The 23,163-nt window shown below is 39.8% G+C and overlaps 2 protein-coding genes and 2 non-coding genes across 5 annotated transcripts in view; 2 read left to right on the forward strand and 2 right to left on the reverse strand.

Annotated features, from left to right (window-relative positions):
* Positions 1–23,163, reverse strand: part of rasgef1ba (RasGEF domain family, member 1Ba) — a 42,728-nt gene that overhangs the window by 7,460 nt on the left and 12,105 nt on the right. The window contains exons 1-6 of one of the 2 annotated variants that reach the window (XM_088432227.1): positions 10,771–11,037; positions 5,931–6,104; positions 5,681–5,803; positions 5,466–5,603; positions 869–1,084; positions 114–188 (exon numbers count right to left, since the gene is read on the reverse strand). In XM_088432227.1, the coding sequence (XP_088288353.1) occupies positions 114–188; positions 869–1,084; positions 5,466–5,603; positions 5,681–5,803; positions 5,931–6,092 (714 nt within the window). In that variant the 5' untranslated portion in view covers positions 6,093–6,104; positions 10,771–11,037. Of the gene's footprint in view, positions 1–113; positions 189–868; positions 1,085–5,465; positions 5,604–5,680; positions 5,804–5,930; positions 6,105–10,770; positions 11,038–23,163 lie in introns of those variants that run through there. The other variant, XM_088432219.1, reaches the window with a different exon arrangement.
* On the reverse strand, positions 13,027–21,783 carry LOC148429116 (uncharacterized). The gene is made up of 3 exons (XM_088430729.1): positions 18,332–21,783; positions 16,881–17,435; positions 13,027–13,532 (listed from the first exon to the last, which is right to left on the reverse strand). Exons 1-3 carry the CDS (start codon positions 18,375–18,377, stop codon positions 13,072–13,074), a joined length of 1,062 nt encoding a protein of 353 aa, XP_088286855.1. The 5' UTR covers positions 18,378–21,783; the 3' UTR covers positions 13,027–13,071.
* trnaw-cca (transfer RNA tryptophan (anticodon CCA)) lies at positions 20,075–20,146 on the forward strand. The gene has a single exon. It is a non-coding gene; the product is annotated as a tRNA-Trp (tRNA).
* trnac-gca (transfer RNA cysteine (anticodon GCA)) lies at positions 22,716–22,787 on the forward strand. The gene has a single exon. It is a non-coding gene; the product is annotated as a tRNA-Cys (tRNA).

A 23,163-nucleotide genomic window follows, 5' to 3' on the forward strand; every position in this document is an offset into this window, starting at 1 on the left:
GTAAACTCCCCATCCGTCTGGACCCTGAAAAGTGGGTCAAACCGCAGCCACAACATTGCATAATAGATGTCTTATCTGCTGATTTATTCAGGGATTTTTTTTTTTTTTTTTACCTTGTCGTTGTCCATCGGATCTTTCTGGACGAACGCCTGGACAAACTCCTCGGGTCCAATGTAGCCGAGTCTCTCCTGAAAAAAGCAAAAGTAACATTCGAAATCCTTAAATAAAACCCAGCCGAGTCTCCTCTGGGAGAACATCTGGTGGAGGTGTCAAACTTAAGGCTCGGGGCGCCATAAACGTTGATTTGACTTCAAGATTCTGAATAAAATACCAAACTTGCAAGTTGTCTTTAACTTTTAAAAATGTGGTAAATGTGTGATCAACACATGCCATCCAATGGTCAAAGTTATTACAGTGCTCAAAGGGTTTTTATTAGGTAAGCATTAGTCAAGGGTGTCAGCTACCCTCCATAAAAAACGTATTTGAATTACATGTATTATATTTTTTTTATTATTTTAAAAGACGAGAATTCCTGTCTATGGCACTGAAAGAGTTAAGAAATGTCCAGACCACAATTGACAACAAAAATTCCCCTAACTTTGGACTGTTTAAGATAAAACAAAATCCAGTAGTAATGTGAAAATGAAGCCTCATGAACCACCTTTGATATTCATTGCTCCTCTGGAAGGCACCTCCGGTTTAAAAACGCAGCGCAGGATTAACATATTTCCAGTGCATTAGCCTTCATTCGTAAACCAAGAGCACCATCCAGAGGAGTAAAAAAATATATATATATCTCAAGTGGTTCATGAGGCTTCATATTCTTTTCCCAGGGACCACTCAGCTGTATTTCAATGTAGCTTCTCACCAGTTCTATGTGTGTCAGCTGCTGGGCCACGGTGAAGGGGTCGTTGCAGATGGACAAGATGTCCCTCTGGATGGCGGCCTGGGGTTTGGCCTTGAGGACGGTGAGGCGCTCGGCCGCCGCCGCGTTGATCTTGACCAGGGCCTCCTCGTACTGGCTGAGGACCGTCAGCCTCCGGATCAGAGCCTGGCTCAGCTGACTCACGGCCTTCCTGTAAATCTGCCAGAGGGAGGAAAAACGCATCCGGTCAGTCGAGCCGCACCTTGGGACAATTTATTGCACTGGAGACCAGATTTTTGGTTGTCGCGGAATCGAAACAACTTTCTATCCTACTGTATTTCAACACTATTTGTTCTGATCAAATCAAAATGAACACACATATATTTAGAGGGATACTAAATGATGAAGCTGTTTTCATCAGTAAAGGTTTAATAGCCTTTAATTAACTCAATTATTTTCATGTATAATTACTCCCTTTCAAAAGACATTTTTCCGCTTGCTGTCACCTGAAAATAACCTCCCGTGTATTCAAGGCTAGCCTGTTTTCTGGGTTTGGTCATGTGACACTTAAGATGAGGTTTGATTAGTTGTTAAAAAAAAAAAACAGCAAAAAAACATTTATGAAGGTATGAATTGTACCTGGAAAATGATTCATTACACAAAATATAAAATATGAAGATTTTCTTGCTGAAAATGGCTGTCAGTTTGGTGGTCTTCATTTTTTTTTTTTTACTTAATGTGGTGACCAGTGTTGAGACAGTTGCCATGAAAAAGTAATTGAGTTACTTGACTGATTACTTGTTTGAAAAGTAACTAAGATTACATGTTACTTTAATAGCTACAATTTGCAGACAGTGACCATAAAAACGTTTTTGCTTTTTTTTGGTTACTGGATTGCAAGTTTGTGTTTAATAGTGACATTAAAGAACAAAGTTGGTCTTATTAAAAATAAAATAAGACAATATTCATTGTGATTTTTAATTATTTTATTCTTTTATTATTTTTATTTAAAAGAACAATCAGATGTTTTAGGATTTCACTGCAGAAAGTGGAAACGCTCTTTTATTATTTCTAGAATTAGCAAATGAAAAAGTGTTTTTATAGGTATAATATTAAGATTAATTATGAAATCTTTCAAAAATTAAACACCTTAATATCATCTGATTAAAGTTGGGCTTTTGAGGGAAAAAGATACAAAAACATTTTTCATACTTTTTAATTACAATCTTAAAATCAATATTTTGTTGTTTTTCAGATTTGCTACATTTTCAATTTAAAATAAACCTTTTTAATGATTACCAAAATAAAGTCTGTTTTGAGAGATTTAACCGCTAATGTCATGGCAAAACATTTGTAATGCACATTGTTTATATGTGAATAAAAGAATTTGTGGACTTTCTGCAGTCACACAATGTATACCGCTTTTTTTTTTTAATAGATTTTTTTTTTTTTTAGTGTTATTGAAGCTATGTAAATAACACTGTTGACTGTGCAATAAAACCTACAGATTTTTGTTTTTACCTAAAACAAACTCAAAACAGTAACGCTACTTTCTTGACTTTCTGTCAGTCTAATGTGAACGTTAATTTGAAAACTCCCATAATGCATTTCACTATGTTGGACATTTTTCCCCCCAACGGGTGTCTCTAGCAGAACACTGTTACTACACGGGGTAATGATGCACGTTTACCGCTGGTGACCTCTATTGACGAGTCTAGACTTTTCAAAAAGAATATTCATTTTTTTCAGGCAGCATCATATGGCGTTTTTTTTTTTTTTAAACAAGCATATTAAAAGTGTTGACATGTGAACGGAGCTGGTCCAAACCCACAAAAACCACCGGCGCAAGGCGTCGCCGCCCATGTTTGCGCAGCACAACGTGGATCTGGGGGTCAGTTCCGCAAAGCCTTTCCCATGGAGATGAACGCGGCCTCCCCCGCGGACGTGCGGACCTTTGGCTCCCCGGCCTCGGGGGCCAAAGGGGCTTGGACGTCCCGGACTCTCAAGAGGCCAAGATTAGATAACCGTTCCAGCAATGACACACTTTACTTGGTTACGTAAGGGGGTGGGGGGGGGCTAAAAAAAAAAAAAAAGGCTGGGGGCCAACATATGTTTGACTTTGTGGGTTTGTTAGCACCACATCCTGCACAAGTTTGAGGCTTCCAAAGTCTGCAAAAACAAACCCTGGCAATAACAAGCCTCACTAGGGAGGAACAACCACAAGTGTTTTCCAGGGTGCGACCATGTGATGACATTTTCAGCCAATCAGGCATGGCCAGACTGGATTCCAGTGCCGTGAGACATAACAATCGATGGCTTCTCGCTGACCTCCGCAACACTCGAGTTATTTCTCATAAAAGACAAAATAGTTCATAGAAGCAAAATGAGTGACAAGTTTTTAAAATTTTACAATATGCTAACTGGATATCATTTGGAAAATTGCATCATTTAAGGCATTTTTTTATTTTTACAGTTTTTTTTAAGTCAGTATGGTACAAGCTAACCATATTTTACCCCATAACATTTACAATAATTTAAAAAAGTTATGTTTAGAAAAGTAGAAGGACTAAAAATTGAAGTTATAATTTTTTCAATAAAAAAGCTGGAAGATGCTAGCATTTTTTCTCTGAAAAAATAAGTGGAAATGGCTTTTTTCATTAATAAAATTAGTTGTGTAGAACAGACGTTCTACAGCGAATCCTTCTTTCACCTCGGCCAGATGTACAAAATGTTCCCAAACAAGCGCAAATGTGATGAGCAGGATTTGCTCCAGGCCAACTTCGAACTTTTGCTTGGACTTCTCACGTATGTACTTCTCAGCATCTACTAAAAGGTGCCTTTATTTTGTTCAGACCACTTGTCTTATGACTCGCAGACTTTTTTTTTTTCTAAAGCTGAGTCACTTCCGCGAACATGTGAATGGAGGGACCTCAAGTATCAGTTCAGTCCACGTGGCGTTGCAATTTTTTTTGGAACAAAAACCAAAACAAATATGCACGTTTTCAATGTGTGAGTAAAATGTGAACAAAATACCAAATTTTAGCAAAAAAAAAACAAAACAAAACAAAAAAAAACTAAATATATATATTGCATATATGTGCTGCGCTTTCACAAATCAAAAGATGTTCATTTTGGGATTTATACTAAAATTTCTACTTTTATTTCCCAGCTGCCAAAAGGTTTAAATAGATGCTCACCGTTGAATAACAAATGCGCCAACAGCAACAATTTTTTCTCAAAAACTACGGATATCAGCTTGCCAATATTCAAATTGCTGTAATTTTCTCCATTTTGAGCTAAAGTCATGTTACTATATAAGAAAATTTACTATAGGATTAGAATGGAGTAGGATTAGAGTATATGAAAAAAAAAATAATCACCTGTATGACAAAAACCTAAAATGCAGCTACATAAAAAGGCAAAAGGCAAGTTTGGCGCCTCAGGAAATAAGAGTCTATCTAATGAGGTTGCTGTTAATGTGTCAGATATTGATTTTGAGATTAAAAGGGGTTCCATACCAATGACGAGTCATGTGAAAGCTGCACAGCAAACAATGAGTGTGTGTGTGGGGGGGGCATCCTCCCATTTTGACAGATGGATGTTTGCCTTCCCCATCTGCTCTTTACAAGCGCCTCCTGCTGCCTTATTGTTAGCATCCAACACCCCCAAAACAATCCAATAAACAAACAGCCGGTTCCCAAGATAGAAACACAAGTAGCGCGTTGCTGACAGGTGAATCCATGCTAACAGGTGGCTAACTACTGCTATAATGCTGAAGCTTAGAAAAAGCTACCGTTTGTTAAAAGGCTTAGCCGTAAATATGTGACATGAACAGGTTGGCTTAGCGTAAGCATTAGTTTTATTTTCATTTGTTATGATAATAAGTAGCACGATGCTAATATGTGACTTCTAGGCTAAAAGGTGCCGCTATTCTGCTGAGGCTAAGAAAAAACAATTTGCTAAATGCTTACCTTTAAGAATTCAGGACACAAATAGACTAGCTTAGCATTAGCATCAGCTTTTTTTCATTTGTTCTGATAACAAGCAGCACAATGCTAACTGGTGCCTTCATGCTAAGAACTACTGTTTGTTGAAAGGTTAACCCTGTGAAATTGTGTGAATACATGACATGAAAAGGCTAGCTTAGCATAAGCATCAGTTGTTTTTTTCATTTGTTATGCTAACAGATAGCACAATGCTAACAGGCAACGCAGAAAAACTAAAGTTTGTTAAGTGACTTAATACGTTACAAAAAACAAACTAGCGTAGCATCACCTTTTTAACGTTATGCTAACTATGAGGACAATGCTCTAAGCTAATAATTGGCTGCCTTTATGCTAAGTACTTTTTGTTAAAAGGCTTAACCTTGTGACTACATGACACAAACAGGCTAGTTTAGCATTTAGTAACATTTTTTTGCATGTTTTGTGCTAGCTAGAAGCACAATGCTAACAGGTGACTCGAGGCTAACAGGTGGCCAACTGCTGCTATTAAGCTGAAGCTAAGAAAGACGACTGTTTGTTAGAAGGCTTTTAAACCAATGAATACGTGACACAAACAGGCTATCTTTGCACCAGCATCGTTTTTTTCCTGTCCCCACCTCATCTCCAGTGGAGAGCCGATGTGTCAGCTCCTTCAGGCTGCGCATCATCCGCTCGTCTCGGAAGTCGTAAGGAAAGGTTTCGGTCCACTCCGTCAACAGCTGGAGAATCTTCGGAGTGATCTTCCTGAGTCGTATCTGGAAAGGCGCAAAAGACTTGTGAGTTCGCTATTGGGGAAAAGTTTTGAGTCCTGGATCCTGAGTGAGCCGCCCACCTTATCGGCTTGGGGGTCGCCGAGTCGCTGCTGTTCCACACACAGGTGGCGCACTTTGGACATGAGCTCGTACGGGTGGATGAAGAGGCGAGAGCTCAGCAGGAATGTGAAGATATAAGTCCTCTGCAAGGGGAATAATCCGGTTTGGAAATGGTTAAAATAAGATTAAAACGAAATCAAATGAAGGACTTGTTTCTTGCTGGGCTTCATAAAACGTTTTGTGGGTCTACAACGCTCAGATAATACTCACATCTGGATAATAGTCGACTGTGGGGAGCAGGTGTCGTATGAGGGCCTCCAACGATCCGGACGCCAGGTTGTTGTCATGGTAGTAGAGTCCGGAGTAGACGTCCTCCTTGGCCTGGTAGAGGTTTTTGTTGTAGCCCCCGGCGCTGTGCGGTGTCTGAGGCATATTGTTGCTGTCCTGCAAAAGCAAGACAAACGGGTCAGAACCGCAGACGCTGACGCTCCAAAATGAACAGCAGACGTTTTTGTTTGGGACGCACAGTGGAGCGTTTTAAAACGAACAGCCTTTTGGATTTGCTTTGTTTGGACGTGAGCGCCGAAGAGGAAAACCACGGTCCGCAAGAGCATGAACGCCACATCAGATTAGAGATTACCGCTATTACGCCTCTGCGCTGTCCTGCCAAACTGAACCCTCCGCGACCTCACCGAGAACCACAGGAAGCTAAAAGAGCACAAGCCGACGCCCCGAAAAAGACTAACCAGATGAGGAGGTTGAAAACGGGTGAAAAGGGGCTCAAAACAAACAGGCGTTACTATGAAACGTTTATCGTATAAAGTTCAGAATGTTTTTTTAAAGTGTTTAAAGTTTTCAGTTTGACGCTCAATAGGAAAAAAGACAAAGAATTTTCAATGAAAAAAAGAAAAAAAAACGGGTTACGGATATTTTTAACATAATGCTAACAGCTAACAAAGCAAAACAGCTTGCTAGCTTGTTAACAGAACAACAAACAACTAGCAGGCAAAAACAGAACTACTCTTTTAGAAACATAATTGAAAATTGAAAAGCTTATTATTGATTTTTAGCCAGCTAGCTAGAGCTTAAAAGGGACAGTGTGTAAGATTTAGACCATTTTTCATTAAAAAGTAATAAAGTAAATGATTGTAACTTTCAAAAATTTGCAAATGAATGTGTTCTTAATGACCAACAGTGTGTTTTAAAAAAAAATCATAGGTCTAGTTTTCATTAAATGATCTTACATGAGCGGTGGTACTTCTTCAGAGGCGGCCATGTTTGTTATAGCTACGGACAATGGTAAATGCAGCACCTCCCGCTGTCCGTACTGAAAAACTGTCTAACTCTTACACACTGCCCCTTTAAGAATCAAACGAGGCAACGTTAAAGATCTAGCTCTCACCAGTGCAGCAAGAACAAACTGTCAGTGATCTGGCTATGCTAACATGCTAAAGGCTAAAATGTAAACAAAGCCGGACTTTTATTTCATTAAAGGGTTTTTTTTATCTTTGTGAGCGTGGCCACCACATGGCGTGGCAGATGTTCCCGCCGCCTCGCTCTCTTTTCTTATGGAAATGTCCTGCACTTGAGTTCATGAATAGCGGAGACGCACGTGGACTTCATGTGAGGGCGTTTGTGTTGGTTTCTTTCATCACATTGTTGTCTGAGGTATTCATTTCCACATCCCAAGACAGAAGTTGGTTTTTGTCACAAAATGGCCCTAGAATGTAAGTTTGTAGAGGTACGCCGTTTTTTTCTGGCATGGCGTCTTGAGACTTTTTTTATGGGTTTAGTCAAATTAGACATATTTACCAAATTTCATGTTACTCATGGGCCTCAATTTCGGGGCTGAATTTTCAAAACGTACAAACATATGACCATAAAAAAATTTTGTGGACCTCTTCATTACAAATCTACCGAGTTTCACATTTCTAAGTGGAATCGATTTCAAGAACTGAAAGAAAGAACTCAAGAATAACTGGAATGGGAATTTGGGCTCTTTAAAAGGGAGCCGTTTGTTCACAAACCAGTCGCTAAAATGAGCCGTTCAAAAGATTGGCTCTTAGATGTTTTCTAGTTGAATCTTTTGTTAAAAACAACAATATTTTACTCTTGAAAATAACTATGATCCGTAACGCATCACAATTTGACATATTTTTTGTGTTTAAGTGAATTACATTTCACGCATTCAATCCCAAAGACATATTTTTACGTGTTTCTTTTTTTTTTTTTTTCCAAACGTTTGGCTAAAGAAAGGTAAAAAAAAAAGGCTGGTATTAAATAAATTAGGTACTGAGGTATTCAATTACTTTGAGTGATTACAAACGAAAGTAACCTAATCACTTACCTTTAAGTACTAAAGTAATCAGTTACTTTAGTGCTTATCTAAAATAAGTGATGACTTACGTACTGAAGAAAAGTAATCCATTACTAGTACCTAAATTCAGATTTTTTGCATCTTTTTGACTATAGCTTCCAGAGACTTTTTTTTTTTGCGACAGACATACCAAGCAAACGTCACGCTGCCGAATGAAACTGACTTTGGGGGAAGAATCCCCTCGCACCCGAATGCGTCTGGGATGAAGTATCAGGTGTTACATTGTTCTCCGTTTGTCTGATCAGGTCGGGTGAAACAAGCCAAGAGGGAACGTTGAGCGTGACATCACTTGGGACAAAAGGGCGAATCGGAAACCGCCGGAGGCGGTATGATGTCATGTGAAGATGAAAGTGATTTCAGACACATGGGGCCTTCTCCGTGGATTGGATCAAGTGTCGTACTTTGATCCAATATATCAGAGCGGAGATCAATAGGGCCCAATGACAATTGGAAGTAGGCTCTTTGTTTAACCTAATACTATACGAGCGATATTTTGGATGAATGACATTTTAGCTGATGGTACATTTAAGCAGTAAAAAGTAAAAAAAAAAAAAAATCTGAAAAATCACAAATTATGCTGTTACTTTTACAGAATCACATAAATATGTGTAAGATGATTGGCATGTGGCTACCAGGTGTTCGGGGGGGAGGGGGTACAATAGATGGGGGCACCCCCAGATTGTATTTGTTTTGGCATGCAGCCATCAATTTAGCTTGTTAGCTAGCAGGGTGCCGGTTGCAAACAAACAAACAAGCTAGTCGGGGGATTTGTTTAAATTGTGTGTGTTTAGCCATCTGGCTACATGAGGACAAATTGGATACATTGGGATTATAGCACGTTGAATTTGGATCACGTTAAAAACTAATTCAATTCAGGTTCCTATTTCTAAATATACAAATGATGATGATGATGATGATATTTTTTTCAAATTGCCCAAACCCCAAAAAAGTGTAGATTATTTTAATTTACTGTTGGACAAAAACTGATCCAAAAGTGAAATGAATCCATTTTCAAATGTCAATGTGAACGCGAGAGTTGTTTTTTTGAACCACTTCGGAAGACAATTATTTGGGCCAAAATAAAATCCTTCAGTTTCTAATCTACATAAAAGGGAATTTTAAACCAGTTTTTTTTTTTTAATTCAGGGATTTTTAGGAGTAAAAATCAAATAATTATATCAAATCTAAAATATAATTTGGTAATTTTTCTTAGCTGTCAATGATTTTTTTTAAATAACCATTTTCATAAAAATACATTGGGTTTAAAAACAAGCAACTTGATTTATTTGTGTTTTTCATAACTTAAAAAAAATTTGCATTATATTTTTATTTCGTTAACTTTAAAATCGAAACACTTTGGCCTTTCTTTTAAATCGAAATAAAAGTTCCATTGGCTGATGTTTTCATTACCCGACGTTTTCATTTGCACCTTCGCAGGTGCTAACTGTGCTGCTATCAGTTGAGTGGCCTTTATTGATTTGATGTTGGACTTTTAACACTACAAACAAACAGCCGCTAACAGCTCTAACGACACTGCATTCAAATCATCTTGGAAGCCAGCGCTTAAATTTGCAACTGAGGTTTCGCTCGGTGTTTCGCACATGGACGGTGAGGACAGCGCCCCCCAAAGGCAGCATGCGACACTGTCGTGGTGACTCACGGTCACAATTCAGCTGCACACAAACTCACAAATTGCCAACACATGATTCCCGACTGTCAGGACAGCCGTATGAAAACTAAATAAATGCCTGATCGATGCACTTTGACAAACTATGAAATGAATATTTAAAATCTAGTTTTGAAAATCTAGAAATAAAACAGTGCTAGTCCATCTATCCTCATAGAAAGCTAAGTAGAAATGTGCAAAGGATGATCACAATGGAGGTCAGCAGGCCACAACATTAGGTACACCCTATGACACTTTCTAATAATAAAACAACTAAACTAAAAATCCGCAACCACATCATTTAGCATTTTGCAAGCGCAAAAAATGGAAGAAGAGCAAGTCAAGTTAGGGATTAATTTGGTTACTAAATTGCAGCAGAGATGGAGGGAATCCTCTTAGCCACAAGGTGTGCTAGTGTGCGAGTGTGTGTGCGCGCACGCGCCACCAAACAAACACCAGGATTGAAAACACACAGCCATTGATTCAAATTACAGCACAAGTGTGAAATGTGTCAATCAATGCAAGTGTTTAAGTGTATTAAGGGCAGATTGGGAAGGCTACGGTGGCCCTTGTTGACCCAAAGGCACTTAATCAATAACAGGTACTATTTGTTATAAGTCACTCTCTGTGTTCAAACATTAAGTACACAAAATGTACACAATATTTCATTTATTTTCCCCACCTGGCACTTGACATTCATGAGTGGTGTGAATGTACATTTGTATTTTACTTTTTTCTCCACCCAAGTTGTTCACTGTTTCTTTTTTTTCTTAATTGCATTTGTTTTATACTGTTAGTGAAACTGGTCACTGTGTATCTTAATTTTTTGTTCTATTTTTAATATTTTCTTTGTTTTGTTTTCATCTTGCGAATTTTCTTTTGTTTTTTTAATTAAAAAGTTTTACCTTTCAAATGTTACCCTTTGTTTTCATTTTTTTATATGATTACTTTTTAGGGTTTTTTCCGACACCCATTCTACTAGTATGTGTTAACTTCATATTTCTGTTCCCGTTTTTTTTTATACTTTCGTTGAAATTAACACGCACACAAACGTGTATTCAGATTACCTTCGTTCCAGGTGCGCGTGCGTCCTTTCACCCAACCCCCCAAAAATTCCTCTGGGTGTCCCTATACTTTTGTCCAATTCACGTCAGCGTCAAAGCATTAGCAAGGCTGAACAATGCAATCAGAAAAATTGAAAGCTCACAAAAAAAAAAAGATCCAGACAAAACAGCGGGGTACGCGGTCAGCGGAATCCGCGTGAAAGCGCGTGATCTCCGGCGCGAGTTAGTGATGTGTCCGGTTGGACTCTCTGATTCAATATGAGCTCCGTATCTCATTGCGTAGCTGGCAGCTTTAAAGTGCGAGGCCGGCAGCCAATCAGAAGAGAGGTGCGCCGCCCAGCCGCGCCCAACAACCCTCCGATTGGTTTCTCTTTCGCTCTATTGTCTCGCTTCCCTCACGTAGGGTTTTTTTTTGCGCTACTCTCGTATCACTTTTTGCACGTATTAGTTTCTGAAATTCAGAAATTAGTATCCGTTTCGTCGAAAGGAGCATGGAAGGGTCACCACAGAAACCACGTGGGACAGAGATAAAAATTGTAATTTGGCCTACTGTTAGGGACAGAGAAATGTTCGTGAATACGTTGAAGCTTTCGTTCCCGCAGGTGCACGCAAACCCTCCTGGTGGCCAAAACTTGAATTATCACTTGAACTGCGTGTTTTTTGTTTTTGTTTTTTTAGTCTATAAAGCGTCAGCCGGAAAATAATAACGAATCAAAACACTAAATGTATGTGTTATCGTTTTTTTTTTATTAATTTGTGGTACGAAGTAAATAAATGTTTGTCAAAACTGCTGTTTAATAAGATTATGACAGATTTAATCAGTTTTTTACGGGTTTCTTTAAACAATGAATAACCCTATTAGTCATGGGAGATTAAAATTCTAACATGACAACTAAATCTAAATATTTACAGAGATGTTTATGTTTGTTTATTAATCACGCAGATAAGTGAAGCATTTCCTGAGACAGCATTACTTCAAACGTCATTTGTGACGCCACGTCCTTATTCTGAATCACACTCCGATAAGCGCTTCAGAAAAGATTCCAATTCGGATACATACAAGGCCACTTTTTTCATCAACAGCTGTCAGTAAGGACACCTGGAAAATGGATGAAAATCAGCTACTAAAAATGATAAAAACAAAAATGATAAGACTTGGTGTGTTATTGGGCATGGCTTCTTCAAACATTTTTTTGCAGGCCTGCTCATGAACTTCCCTTTTTTTTTTAATAGTCCACAATGCAAGGTAAGTATTTCTATCTGTTTCCTTTTTTGGAGTGTTTGCTTAAGAGTGTGTAAAATGGCTGGTACTAATTGTAGAAGTACCAAAATAATTCATAAGTAATGAAGTATTATAGTAAATAACTTTATAAATTAAAAGTGCTCATTTAGGTACTTTAGTACCAAAAGTAATTTTAGACTTTTGTACCCAAAGTAATTGTTTACTTAAGTACAAGTTATTACTTCAGTACCATCAGGTACTTAAGTACCTAAACATGATGCAGGTTCAGTACGTGATGCAACTTGTAGTTGGTATTTCAGTACCTAATCGATTACTCCAGTTTGTAGTAGCTAAATTACATTAGAACACAGGTGTCAAACTCAAGGCCCGGGGCCCAAATCCGGCCCACCTCATCATTTTATCTGGCCCGCGAAATGATGATTCGAATCAAAGTTTCTGGTTAAAATACCAAACTTGTAACGTCTTCAGCTTTTTAAAATATTTTGGGGACAAAAAACAAGCCCTCCGTCTCTCTGATTTCAAAACTAGTCAAAAGTGTGACAAACACACCTAGAATTTATTGTTTTTCAGTCATACCAGCCCTCTGACAAACTATAACTGCAATGTGGCCCTCGATAAAAATGAGGTTGACACCCCTGCTTTAGAACTTCAAACAATTGGTTACTTTAGTACTTTGATTACTTAAATGTATAAAAAAATGAGTCATTACTTAAAGTAATTCACTTACATATATATATATATATATATATATATATATATATATATATATATATATACACATACACACTGCATATTTACATATACAGTATATACGTACACAGAAATATTTATACAGTGAATATAGAGAGAGAGAGAGGAATGAGAGCGAGAGAGAGCGAGAGAGAGATTTTGTGCCCCAAATAACCCTCATCAAATCTTTTGAAAACAATTTTATATTCCACAGTGTTGATATTCCAAAAGTGCAATCTGAATTGCCACATGTCGCGATTAGCAACAAAAGCACAGGAAGAGTCGGCTGACCTTATTTTGTTTAATGTCCATAACACATCACAATGGCAATGTTAATTTTCCCCTTTGGTGAAAATGTGATGAAGTTCAGTCGACACCTCCGCGGCTCGCGTGGCGGTGGCGGCGGCGGTCCCGCCCCCGCATTTGCACGACTGTTCCCGAACCAGACAGGTGAGGAGCTCCAGCACCTGGATCTGGTGCTCCATGTGGGCCTTCTCCCGCCTCTCCTCCCTTTCGGCCGACTCCCGCTGCCGCTGGAGCCACTGGCCCAGGAGCTCCTGGTGCCAGGTGGCCTGCTCTTGCCGTTGTTTCTCCAGCTGCGCCAGGAGGGCCCGCGTCTCCGAAAGCAGTTGCTGGTAGCACTGCGCCAGGTGCTGGAGGCCGTGCTCGATGCGGGTGTTGTCCTGGGGGCGGGCCGGAGCCGCCGGGGCCGCCGCCGACCCGCCCTCGGGCGAGACCGGTGTGGTCATCGCGGAAGATGGGGGAGGGGAGCTGGCAACATCAAAGGATGGCACTGTGACACAAGGAAACCCGGGTTACAAGGCGCCCAGCTTGACTGTATTCCTTAGTTGGATGTTTTTTTTCAGCAAACTACCCCAAAATAGTGTAAACGGCTTTAGAACTACCTTTGGGATGTTATCGGGCCATATTTTATTCAGCATCTTCAGAAGACCGCTTACGTTACCCCGTGTTTTATTTGATTTGTCTGAAGCATCCATCAAATATTTAACAAAAGGCACACAAGTTTTTGCAAAGGAGTCACTCAAACACAATCCAACAAGATGTTGCTTTGTATTACAATTCAATCTGCTCTTAATTTGAAAAGAAAAAGTAATGCATTCAATTAGACAGTTTAAATTTTCATATAGCTCCCCGAAGTGTCTTCAAAACCTCTATTTGAGAATTGTTGGGCTAGTCAATTTGCGGTGTTGTGCCCGAGTCTCCACTTTGCTGCATCGCCCCGTTTCCTGTCAGTGGATGTCTTCTTAATTGTGATTTAAATGTCTTTGTCATCAGTTGACTGACATAATGAACGAACTTGGTAAATGTGATATTCCCACCTAGGGTTACTGGCGACTATCTCAGCTTTATACAGTCAGTAGACTGGTTGCCAGCCAATCGCAGGGCACAGTGATGAACAACCATTCAGGCACCTGAATTAAGTAGCTCCAATACACCTGTCATGCATTTTTTTGCAGTGCGGGAGGAAGGCGGAGTGCGCCTGGAGAGAACTCTCACGGGCTCGGGGAGAACATGCAAACTCCACACAGGAAGGCCAGAGCCAGCTGGAATTGAACTCGCAACTCTAATCGCCCTTATACCGAGCCACCCAAGATATATTTTTCTCATAAAAAAACAATTTGATATATAACCCGATTTTTCAACATGGAAGGGTTTAATTTGGTTCTATTTGATGCACTAAAATCTTCTAATTAAAACATTTTCCAATTCAAACTATTTTTGTTCCGCCCCAACTTGTTAGTGGTGAAACCTGCATCTTTATATATAAGGGCATATATATTTAAGGGCACCTTTACAAACACTGCGCTTGACTTATGAACCATAATCTCCACCTTAGTCTCCTCTTAGATAAAATACACCTAAAGAGAGAATATGGGCTGTCGGTTTCCGCTTCTGTTTTCAGCATGCCGGAAGTTGAAGGTACTAAGAAGTTTGTCGGGAATGTGTTACTAAACTTGTACTTTCCTTCTGCCTTCCTTATCTTTTTCTACCCCTTGTCAAAGGTCAGGTCATGGGCCAAGGATCAAATCTTTTTAGGATTTTTTTCCCACTGCTATTCTATATTCACATTGCTCTGAAGTGGGGCATGGAAAAACGCCAGTTGGACGTGGCAGTTAATCACGAGAGTACATTTTTATTCAGTGCAACCTTATCTGAGAAATACGTGCCTGTCCTGTCTTTTGTCTATGAAGTCTCTTGTCTCCCCAGTCACTTCGTCCAGCTATTTCCAGGGGGATCCCGAGGTGCTCCTAGCCCTGCCGAGAAGAGTCTTGGCATCTCTGAGGTTTAGCTTCACCGGCATTGCCGGAGGCGGCCTCATCTCAGTGGGACTTTCGAGGGGGGGCATCCAAACTAGGTGCCCGAGCAACCTCATCTAGCTCCTCTTGATGGGGAGGGGAGGAACAGTGGCTCTACTCTAGGCCCCCTCCAGATTGATGATCGAGCTTCTCTAAGAAACCGCGCAGTTGAATTTTCCTACTTTGTATCAATAAACTTTCGGTGACAATTGATGAGAATGAAGATTTGTTGTACGTGACCATTCAACACAGAAAACATGGACATGAGAAAGACTCAATATAGAGCAACCGTTACGTACCACCGCTGTTTCCAAGCTTCTTTGCTTTAGTTCTTATCATTTCAGTAGTCCTCATTCTATTCCAACTTACTGGAACGGCTACAATATTTATAAGAATGATGCGGGCCTTAATTCTTTAATAAACACATGCATCGTCACTAAAAAAATTGGTGACATCATTTGTTTTCAATTTTATCAGACAACAAAGCTTTGCGATGTTTACTATTGGTTAAAAAGGTAACAGGTCTAACAGATACAATATTTTTGACAAATAGCAATAGTTGACCCTCATTCCTCCTTGTTTGTTGATTGCCTTAGCTCCACCAATAGGTATTACAGGGAATAAGGGAATACGTGACGGTAAGTATTGTTGAAGTAGTTCCAATTATGAATGCAGCTATCTTTTTGGTATTCTGATACCCTACACAAAATTCAAACTCAATATTAAATATTTGGATAAAACTAAAAACATTCTTCTGCTTGGTGAAATTGAATATAAACACAGAAGACCAAACTTAGCCATGAATGACCAACTTTTAAACAACTTTAGCATACTACTTTCCGGCCTTGTACATTTTGGTGTATGAGACGGAAGGTTTCCCTCTAACCATTTGATTCAACAAAATTTGTTTAAAATCAGTAGGCAAGGCAGCTGTGTCAGGCTGTTAGCATCAAAAGTGTGCAGAGCACCCGAGCGCTGCTAGCTAGCGGCTAATTAGTGCTAGACAGAGCAATAACAGAGGTCAAGCAACGAGTAAATACTAGCAACTTGTGCAGTATGTGAATTGCAGCACAATGAAGTTGTTTGTGAGTGCCTTGTATTGCGAATTGAATGTGATTGCAGAATAAAGTTGTGTTGTTGGTGTCCCAAAGGTCGGGCACGCTACCAGGAACAACTTCAAAATAAATGCATTTCAATTTATTTATGTCCATATATTTGGTAAATTGATGTTTATTTTGAAATAGCCCTCACACCACATTTATGGTTTGTTTTACAGTCATGCAGAGCAGTAAGAATTGTTGCGATTTCCGTGACTTTTTTTTCTGACACCTACTGTACTGTACCCTAATAAGTGAATACCCAGGGCAAAAAAAAAAAAGCTTAAGGATTTATCTGAATCTAATTACCCAAGGATTCATTTTACCCCGACTTTCAATATCCGCTGACAAAAGGGTCATAACTACACCTGCAACTGACGGTTATTTTCATAATTGAGTGAACCATGCTTTATTCCACTCGTTTTTTCTCCAAAACAGAATGGAAATTTCAATAATTTTGAAAAATAAAATCAAATATTTGCAAATATTTCAACACAATAATCAGTGCTTTAACGGAGGACTCTGAGAATATTTACCATTGAGAGGTTGAAATTCCAAGGATTTGGCCCGTTTTAAATTAGGGATTCAAACAAAAAATAATGATTTCTTATTTGATGAGCTGTTGAGTGATTAATTTATTTTGCGAGAACGTATCTCCTTAATCAAGGTACCCTAAATGTAACTCATTGATTTTATTTTATTTACATAAAAGCATGTAGGACATACCAGCAGGCTGAGGATGGATGGTGGATCCCCAAAAAACATCTCGACGCCTCTCTCGCCGGGGTTCTGGGAAGCCGGCATCGCTTAACTCCGAATCTTCATCGTTTTCCATTTTGACGTGAAAGTCCAACTGCCGTGGGCGGCGGCCTCCCTTCTCTTCGGACGAGCTCAAGCGCTCATTTCCCGGAGATCTCAAAACGCCATATTCCGCCACAGGGGCACGGAAGCCAGGACCGACGCGCAAGCCGTCCGCCGGCCTCCCCAACACCGCGTCCATCTGGTCAAAGTACTTGAAGGTGCACGCCCGGGACGCATCCGAGCTCCTTTGCAATTTGGCCCGGGCGTAGTTGGCCTTGAGGGTTTTGACGCGAAGGCGGCACTGGTGCGGACTGCGGGAGAAGCCCACGTCGCTCATACGAGCCGACAGGTGCTTGAAGACATGCCGGTTGCGCAGGTTTTCTGACAGACTCTTTTGTACGCGCTGGTCACTCCAAGCGCAGAGGAGCACCTGCGTTTCCTCTGCCGTCCAGTTGACCGAGCGCTCTGCCTCACGTTTGCCTTTGAAAATAATGAATGCTTATGAACGGGGTTTCAAAATTCTATGAGTTGACAAAATTGGAAACTTTCTACGGGAATAAACCAGGAAGAGATTTCATGCAAATAATTCATTAGCTTTAGCAGTGGTTTAATTTACAGACGTGAACTACGGTATGACTACTATTCAAATGATCCAAAGTTTGGGGATATGTTTTCATGTAACTCCACAAAAATATGTTCCAAAACAGCCTTTTTGAGAAGTAAACATTGGCATGAACTGACAAAAATGCAGTACAAAACATTAAAAAAAAAAACACTTTCCAATTAGTATTCAAATGAATATGAGTGCAGTAACGGTTTCAAAATGTATCTTAACGACTTTTTTCCCCATTAATCAACAAATCATTTGGCAATTATAATTGATCAAATTATACGTCTTACGTTTTAGGAAGTCTTACCGTTTTTCCTTAACTAGCTGTGCCCTAGCAGCTACTCAATTTAACTTCCTTTTCCGTGCATTTTTGCAGTGCATTGCTGCAAAATACATCTACCCCTCACATATAATGACTGCACCTTACTGACCTAAAATCTGCGCAATACCTTAACGCAAAAAAAAATTGGCACTACTGTACTACCATATCATAGTGTCGACATGAACCCGACTGGCCAGTAAAGTTCGCAAAGTTTCTCCATATATTTCCCACAGGGAAACGTACGCTTCAAATCCCGTAAACGGATGGTTACGTTAGCACTAGAACACGTTTAAAAAAAAAAGCGTCCACGAAATATCAAAACTAAGTCGCGGTTGTAGCTGTTAGCATGGTTAGCTGGCGGCATGCAAGACGACGGAATAAATATGACGAGTTACAACAATAATTACGATTTGTGAATTTAAAAAAATAATAAGATGTTCTTACGTCTCGTGGTGGACACAGAAGTGGAGTTGATGGGCGGTAGATTCATTTTTGGACTGCGAGCTGAAGAGTGTAAACAGCGCCGCTATTTCCGGGTGAAGTGAGTACGTGACGTCATCAGGCTTGCGACCAGCAAACGTCACACGAATTCATCAAGTAGAATGTTTCAATAAAGTAAAGCTGTTCAGTATTCTCTGCTTGAAAGTATGCTTTACAGAAATATATTTTTTTAATTCATGTTCTCATTCAGTAAAGTCAATCTCTTGAGTTCTTTTTTAATGTATTTTTTTAACCTTTGACCTTGTGGTTTCTTTTGGCACACTTACTAGTTGAATTCAGTTAAAACTGGAGCGAGCTGTGTACGCCCGGCCTCTTTGCCATTCATTAAATAGTTATTCTGAAAATAGACAGTCTTTTGATAGTTAGCATAGGCAGCATTGAAGCTAAACAATTCCTCAGAACTTTTTATACTTTCTTTGCAGAAAAGAAAAGTGGTCAAAATATCCCAAAAAGGGCAATTTAGAACTTGGTCTCTTTTTTGGCTGCATTTTACAGATTTTTATTTTTCATCTCACTACCTTTCTGCAAAGCATTATGCACAAAAGTGCTGTATAAAAGCATTCCATTTTTCCACGATAAAATAACATTGTTTTAAAAATACAACTATAAAAATACATTTTAACTGTAAATACAATTCAACTTTTCCTACTTAGCCGCACGGGGTTGGGTGGAGGGGAATATAAATAAAAGATGAATTAAATAATGATTAAAATGTTATCAGGAAGGAAAAGGCTTGACGTGTACTGTTGAGCCACAAGAACAACAGCCTTGTGTATTTACACTCCTTTGTGTGAAAAGAGTCAGAAACCATGCCGGCAGAAACTTCAAAATGTGTATTTTGATTATCAAGGGAGGAAATGTGCGTAGGAAACGTCTCCTCCGAGGTGTTAATGGCTGATCTCTAGATGTCTGAGACATGTCCTTCACATTTCTGCTGCAACCCCCCACAATCTCCCAACCAAACCTCTCATGTGTGTGGGGGGGTGGGGGAATGCATGTCTGATCTCCTGCTGAAACATTTGCATGCTCACCATTCAGCTATTGTTCTGTTGCTTTCTTACATGCCAATCATTCGCATAGGAATTTTTACTTTAAAAAATGGTAGCATAAAACCTTTGCTTAAACAAAGCGCAAGCTCAGCCTCAGTTAAACGAAGGCAACTCCATGAGATTCACGTATTAAAATGGGTGATAAAATATAAAGGTGCTTTAAGCGGGAAAAAAAAGTGCTGACACATTCCTTATTTGAGTGTTTTCACGTAAATTCGATAGCAGGTAACAGCAAGACATTGCTAATTAACAAGCTCGAATTAATAAAGCAATAATAAATTATAGGTAATAACAAATAAATAAATATACATTAAAATTTGAGTTTGAAACGTCCAAATGTTTTTGAATGCACCTCATGTGGATCGATGCCCATCAGCTAGCCGCTAACAGGAGTCATTAGCGGCTTGCTGCAATGCCGGAGATTTGCGCTATTTCCTTTTATTTATTTTTTAATCTAATTATCTTATTCTTTAAGTACCTTCGTAACGAACAAGTCATGTCACAAAGTGCAAGAGAGAAATGTGAGATTGTACTATGTGAGCTCGTGTGATGTCTATTTACAAGGCCGGTACGTCACATAGCTGCATAGCAGCCATTTTGAAGCACTGAACACAGAACACAAGAAGTTGCAGTCAAGGACTCTGTGGCGCAACGGTAGCGCATCTGACTCCAGATCAGAAGGTTGCGTGTTCAAATCACGTCAGGGTCAATTTCTTTTCTCTGGGATGTCATTTGATTATCAGCTGAGTTTATCCAATCACAGGAACACGTACATGTTGATTTCTACATAGGCCCTGAGGGCGAGGTCTGGCGAGATGATTGGTCGGAGCGCTTTAAACTGAACGCTCTGTGTCCATTCACTTACAGCGGTTAGGGCCTTCTCTTTTCATTCAGAAAGTTTGACAAATATCAGGAAACCTAACAACATGAGCTAAGCTGAAATATAAGATTTTTTTTTTTTTAATCCAACTTTTTGACCATATAGCACTGGAAGCACAGCAAAAAAGCTGACATTACATAACTTGTGAATTCATCTCTTTAGACAACCAGGCGATGATGAGACTCTTAATAATCTTTGGAAAGGTATGACAACAAATCCGCATTTATGCCTTAGTGGTAAACGTTAGCATGATAGCCCAAGTGATTTGAAGCTTGTCTTTGTAAATCAGTACAGTAGTTCTCAAGCGTTTTCAATGAAGTATCCCCTGTAAAATATTATTTTAACCAAATACCCCCTAAATACTTAAAATAGGGTGCTAGATTATTCGAGTGAAGCACCAGAACCTAATCATAAGTGGCCAGGTCTCAGCCTGTGGTTTTAATGCGGCCTAAAAATGTAAACGCAGTTCCCCCATGTAAGGAAAGGCAGCGATCTAACATGTCAACTATCTACAAGTGTGACCTCAATTGTTGCACTTTTGAAAGAAACCCCTGTACTCTAAATGAGAGCATCTGTAGGTTTTACAAGCTTTTGATGTTCCGCAGGCTTAGACGATTATTTGTGAGCCCTGAAAGAATTCCATGAATGTCTAGAGGTCTTAGTCCGTGTTTGTTGTGGAAACAGGATCCAAATTGGGCCCAGCAGCAGGAAGACGGATGATGTAACAGAACCTCATCTTTACTCGCTGACCTGCTTTTTTCTCACAGCAGGAAGAGGACTCAGGGCTGGAAAGATGACAATGAGTTATTTATTGTCCTTTGAGATTACAGGTTTGAAGTGACATCGTTTCCCCGCTATCTTCCCCTTCATCTCTTGCGAGACAGAACAGGAAGCAAACTGGCACGGGAAATACTAAAATCAAACAGCTACGTGTAAAGTGGTCGTTTGGCTTCTGTTCAGTTTCTTTGCATTGCGTCAAGTTTAGAGAAATGCAAGAATTCACACTTTAGATTGACTTGGGAAAAGCATCTGCCCCAACAGCTGCTGAAAACTCATCACCATGACGGTAACAGCCACATGACGAGCTTGAGAATATCTGAAGTTTCGCGTTTTCCTATTAAGTGCTAGTGGAGCAGGATGAAGGGAAGATTTGTGTCACTAAACCTGAAATCGTGTCAGTGCGTTAAACCTGTGATCGCAAAGGAAAATAAACGACTAATTGTATAGCCGGTGGAATTTCATCTTTCCCAGCTCAAGAAAAGCAGGTTAGCATGTCAGAGCGAGGGCGGTTACATCATTCGTGGATGGCGGGATGGATTCCTGCTGCTCGGCCTAATTTGCGTGGCCTTGTTTGGACAGAGTGTCCAGACAAACCAAGACATTCAGAATTCCACAGAATTTTTCCAGATACTCGAAGCTCCTGCAAAACATCAAAATGCTGAAAAACTGACCGAGTTCATGTTCCTGTGCACATGCATTTCCTTAAAAAGTGCTCAAGAAATATTGAGGAGTCACAAATGCCCTAATATGGTTTCTGTGATTTGCTGCCGAAATGTAAAGAGGCGGCCGTGCTGCAAGACACCTGACAGAATGATCAAACAACTTGCTAACATGCCAAATCAAGCTTGAAATCTTCACTGGCCATCAGTTGGAACGCTCAAATCTCTAAAACAGATTTGTGCATTTAGATGCAATGTGAACAAGGGTGTGTTTGGTTATAAGTGTGACTCTGGATTTGAACTAACATCTCTTGATGTACAGTACAGTCAAATCTACCACTAAGTTGTACAATACATTACTATGACTCACTTGAACAATGGGATGTCGACTATGAAAAGTAACACACCTGCTGCTAAATATGAAAACCACCAGAATCTCCATTCAAGTTCTTGGCTTAACTCAATTGAATAACATTTGTAACAGTTGTCACATTTTCCATCCTTATTCAAGGTCAATGTACTTTTAAAGGTCTGCACGCAAAATAAAACGTACAGCATTTTCCGAGACGATTACATTACCGTTACAATTGCTACCCTCAACTGCAAGACATTTAGCACACAAACTACCCTCACTGCAAGACATTTAGCACGCCAGGGTTCTGCGGAGGACACGCAACCCCATCAAGAACAAGACACACCCACAAAACGATCTGCGTAAACGGATCGTGTAATTATAGCCTATTGTTTAATCGAACTTCGGTTGACAAAGTCCTAGAAATTACACGCATGTATGACAACATGAACTGAAATGATGATTTTGAACAGAATTGATGACAACTTGTGCATCCTGACCCGTAAGCAAGTCACCGACACCTGGTCAGATGTGAGAGTATTCTGTCGTAACCTACTCGGGATTGTTGTGGAGGTCAGTTAGGTGCTTTAGAGCCAGAGCCAACAGCGGGGGTATAGCTCAGTGGTAGAGCATTTGACTGCAGATCAAGAGGTCTCCGGTTCAAATCCGGATGCCCCCTCAAGTGATTTTTCTGATTCAGCTGAGAATACATTTTTAAATGGAAAAAAAAAAATCTCTCCCCTCTGAGCCGCTCACTTGCCGACTGCTCATTTTTATGACTGAAAACGTGTTTTTAGTCTTGGGCATCATCTGTCGGTGACCTGCAGTCAGGTTGCAGCAGCTGGCCGAATCACACGGCCTACCCAACCGCTGCACCTATACCTCAACATATGCGTTTTCATATAGAATCTGTGGTGAAACCCTGGTCAAATTTGATCTTTAGCAGTATTTGTTATGCTCAGAACTGTCAGGAAATGCGGCAAAAAGACAATTTGGAGAAAACATAGTATTCTTTTTCCACTGTATTTATATGTTCACAGGGACTGCTTTCAACA

Source organism: Hippichthys cyanospilos, chromosome 1 (genome assembly GCF_059441005.1).
Source record: "Hippichthys cyanospilos isolate Australia breed blue-spotted pipefish chromosome 1, RoL_Hcya_1.0, whole genome shotgun sequence".
In the NCBI taxonomy this organism is placed as follows: domain Eukaryota; kingdom Metazoa; phylum Chordata; class Actinopteri; order Syngnathiformes; family Syngnathidae; genus Hippichthys; species Hippichthys cyanospilos.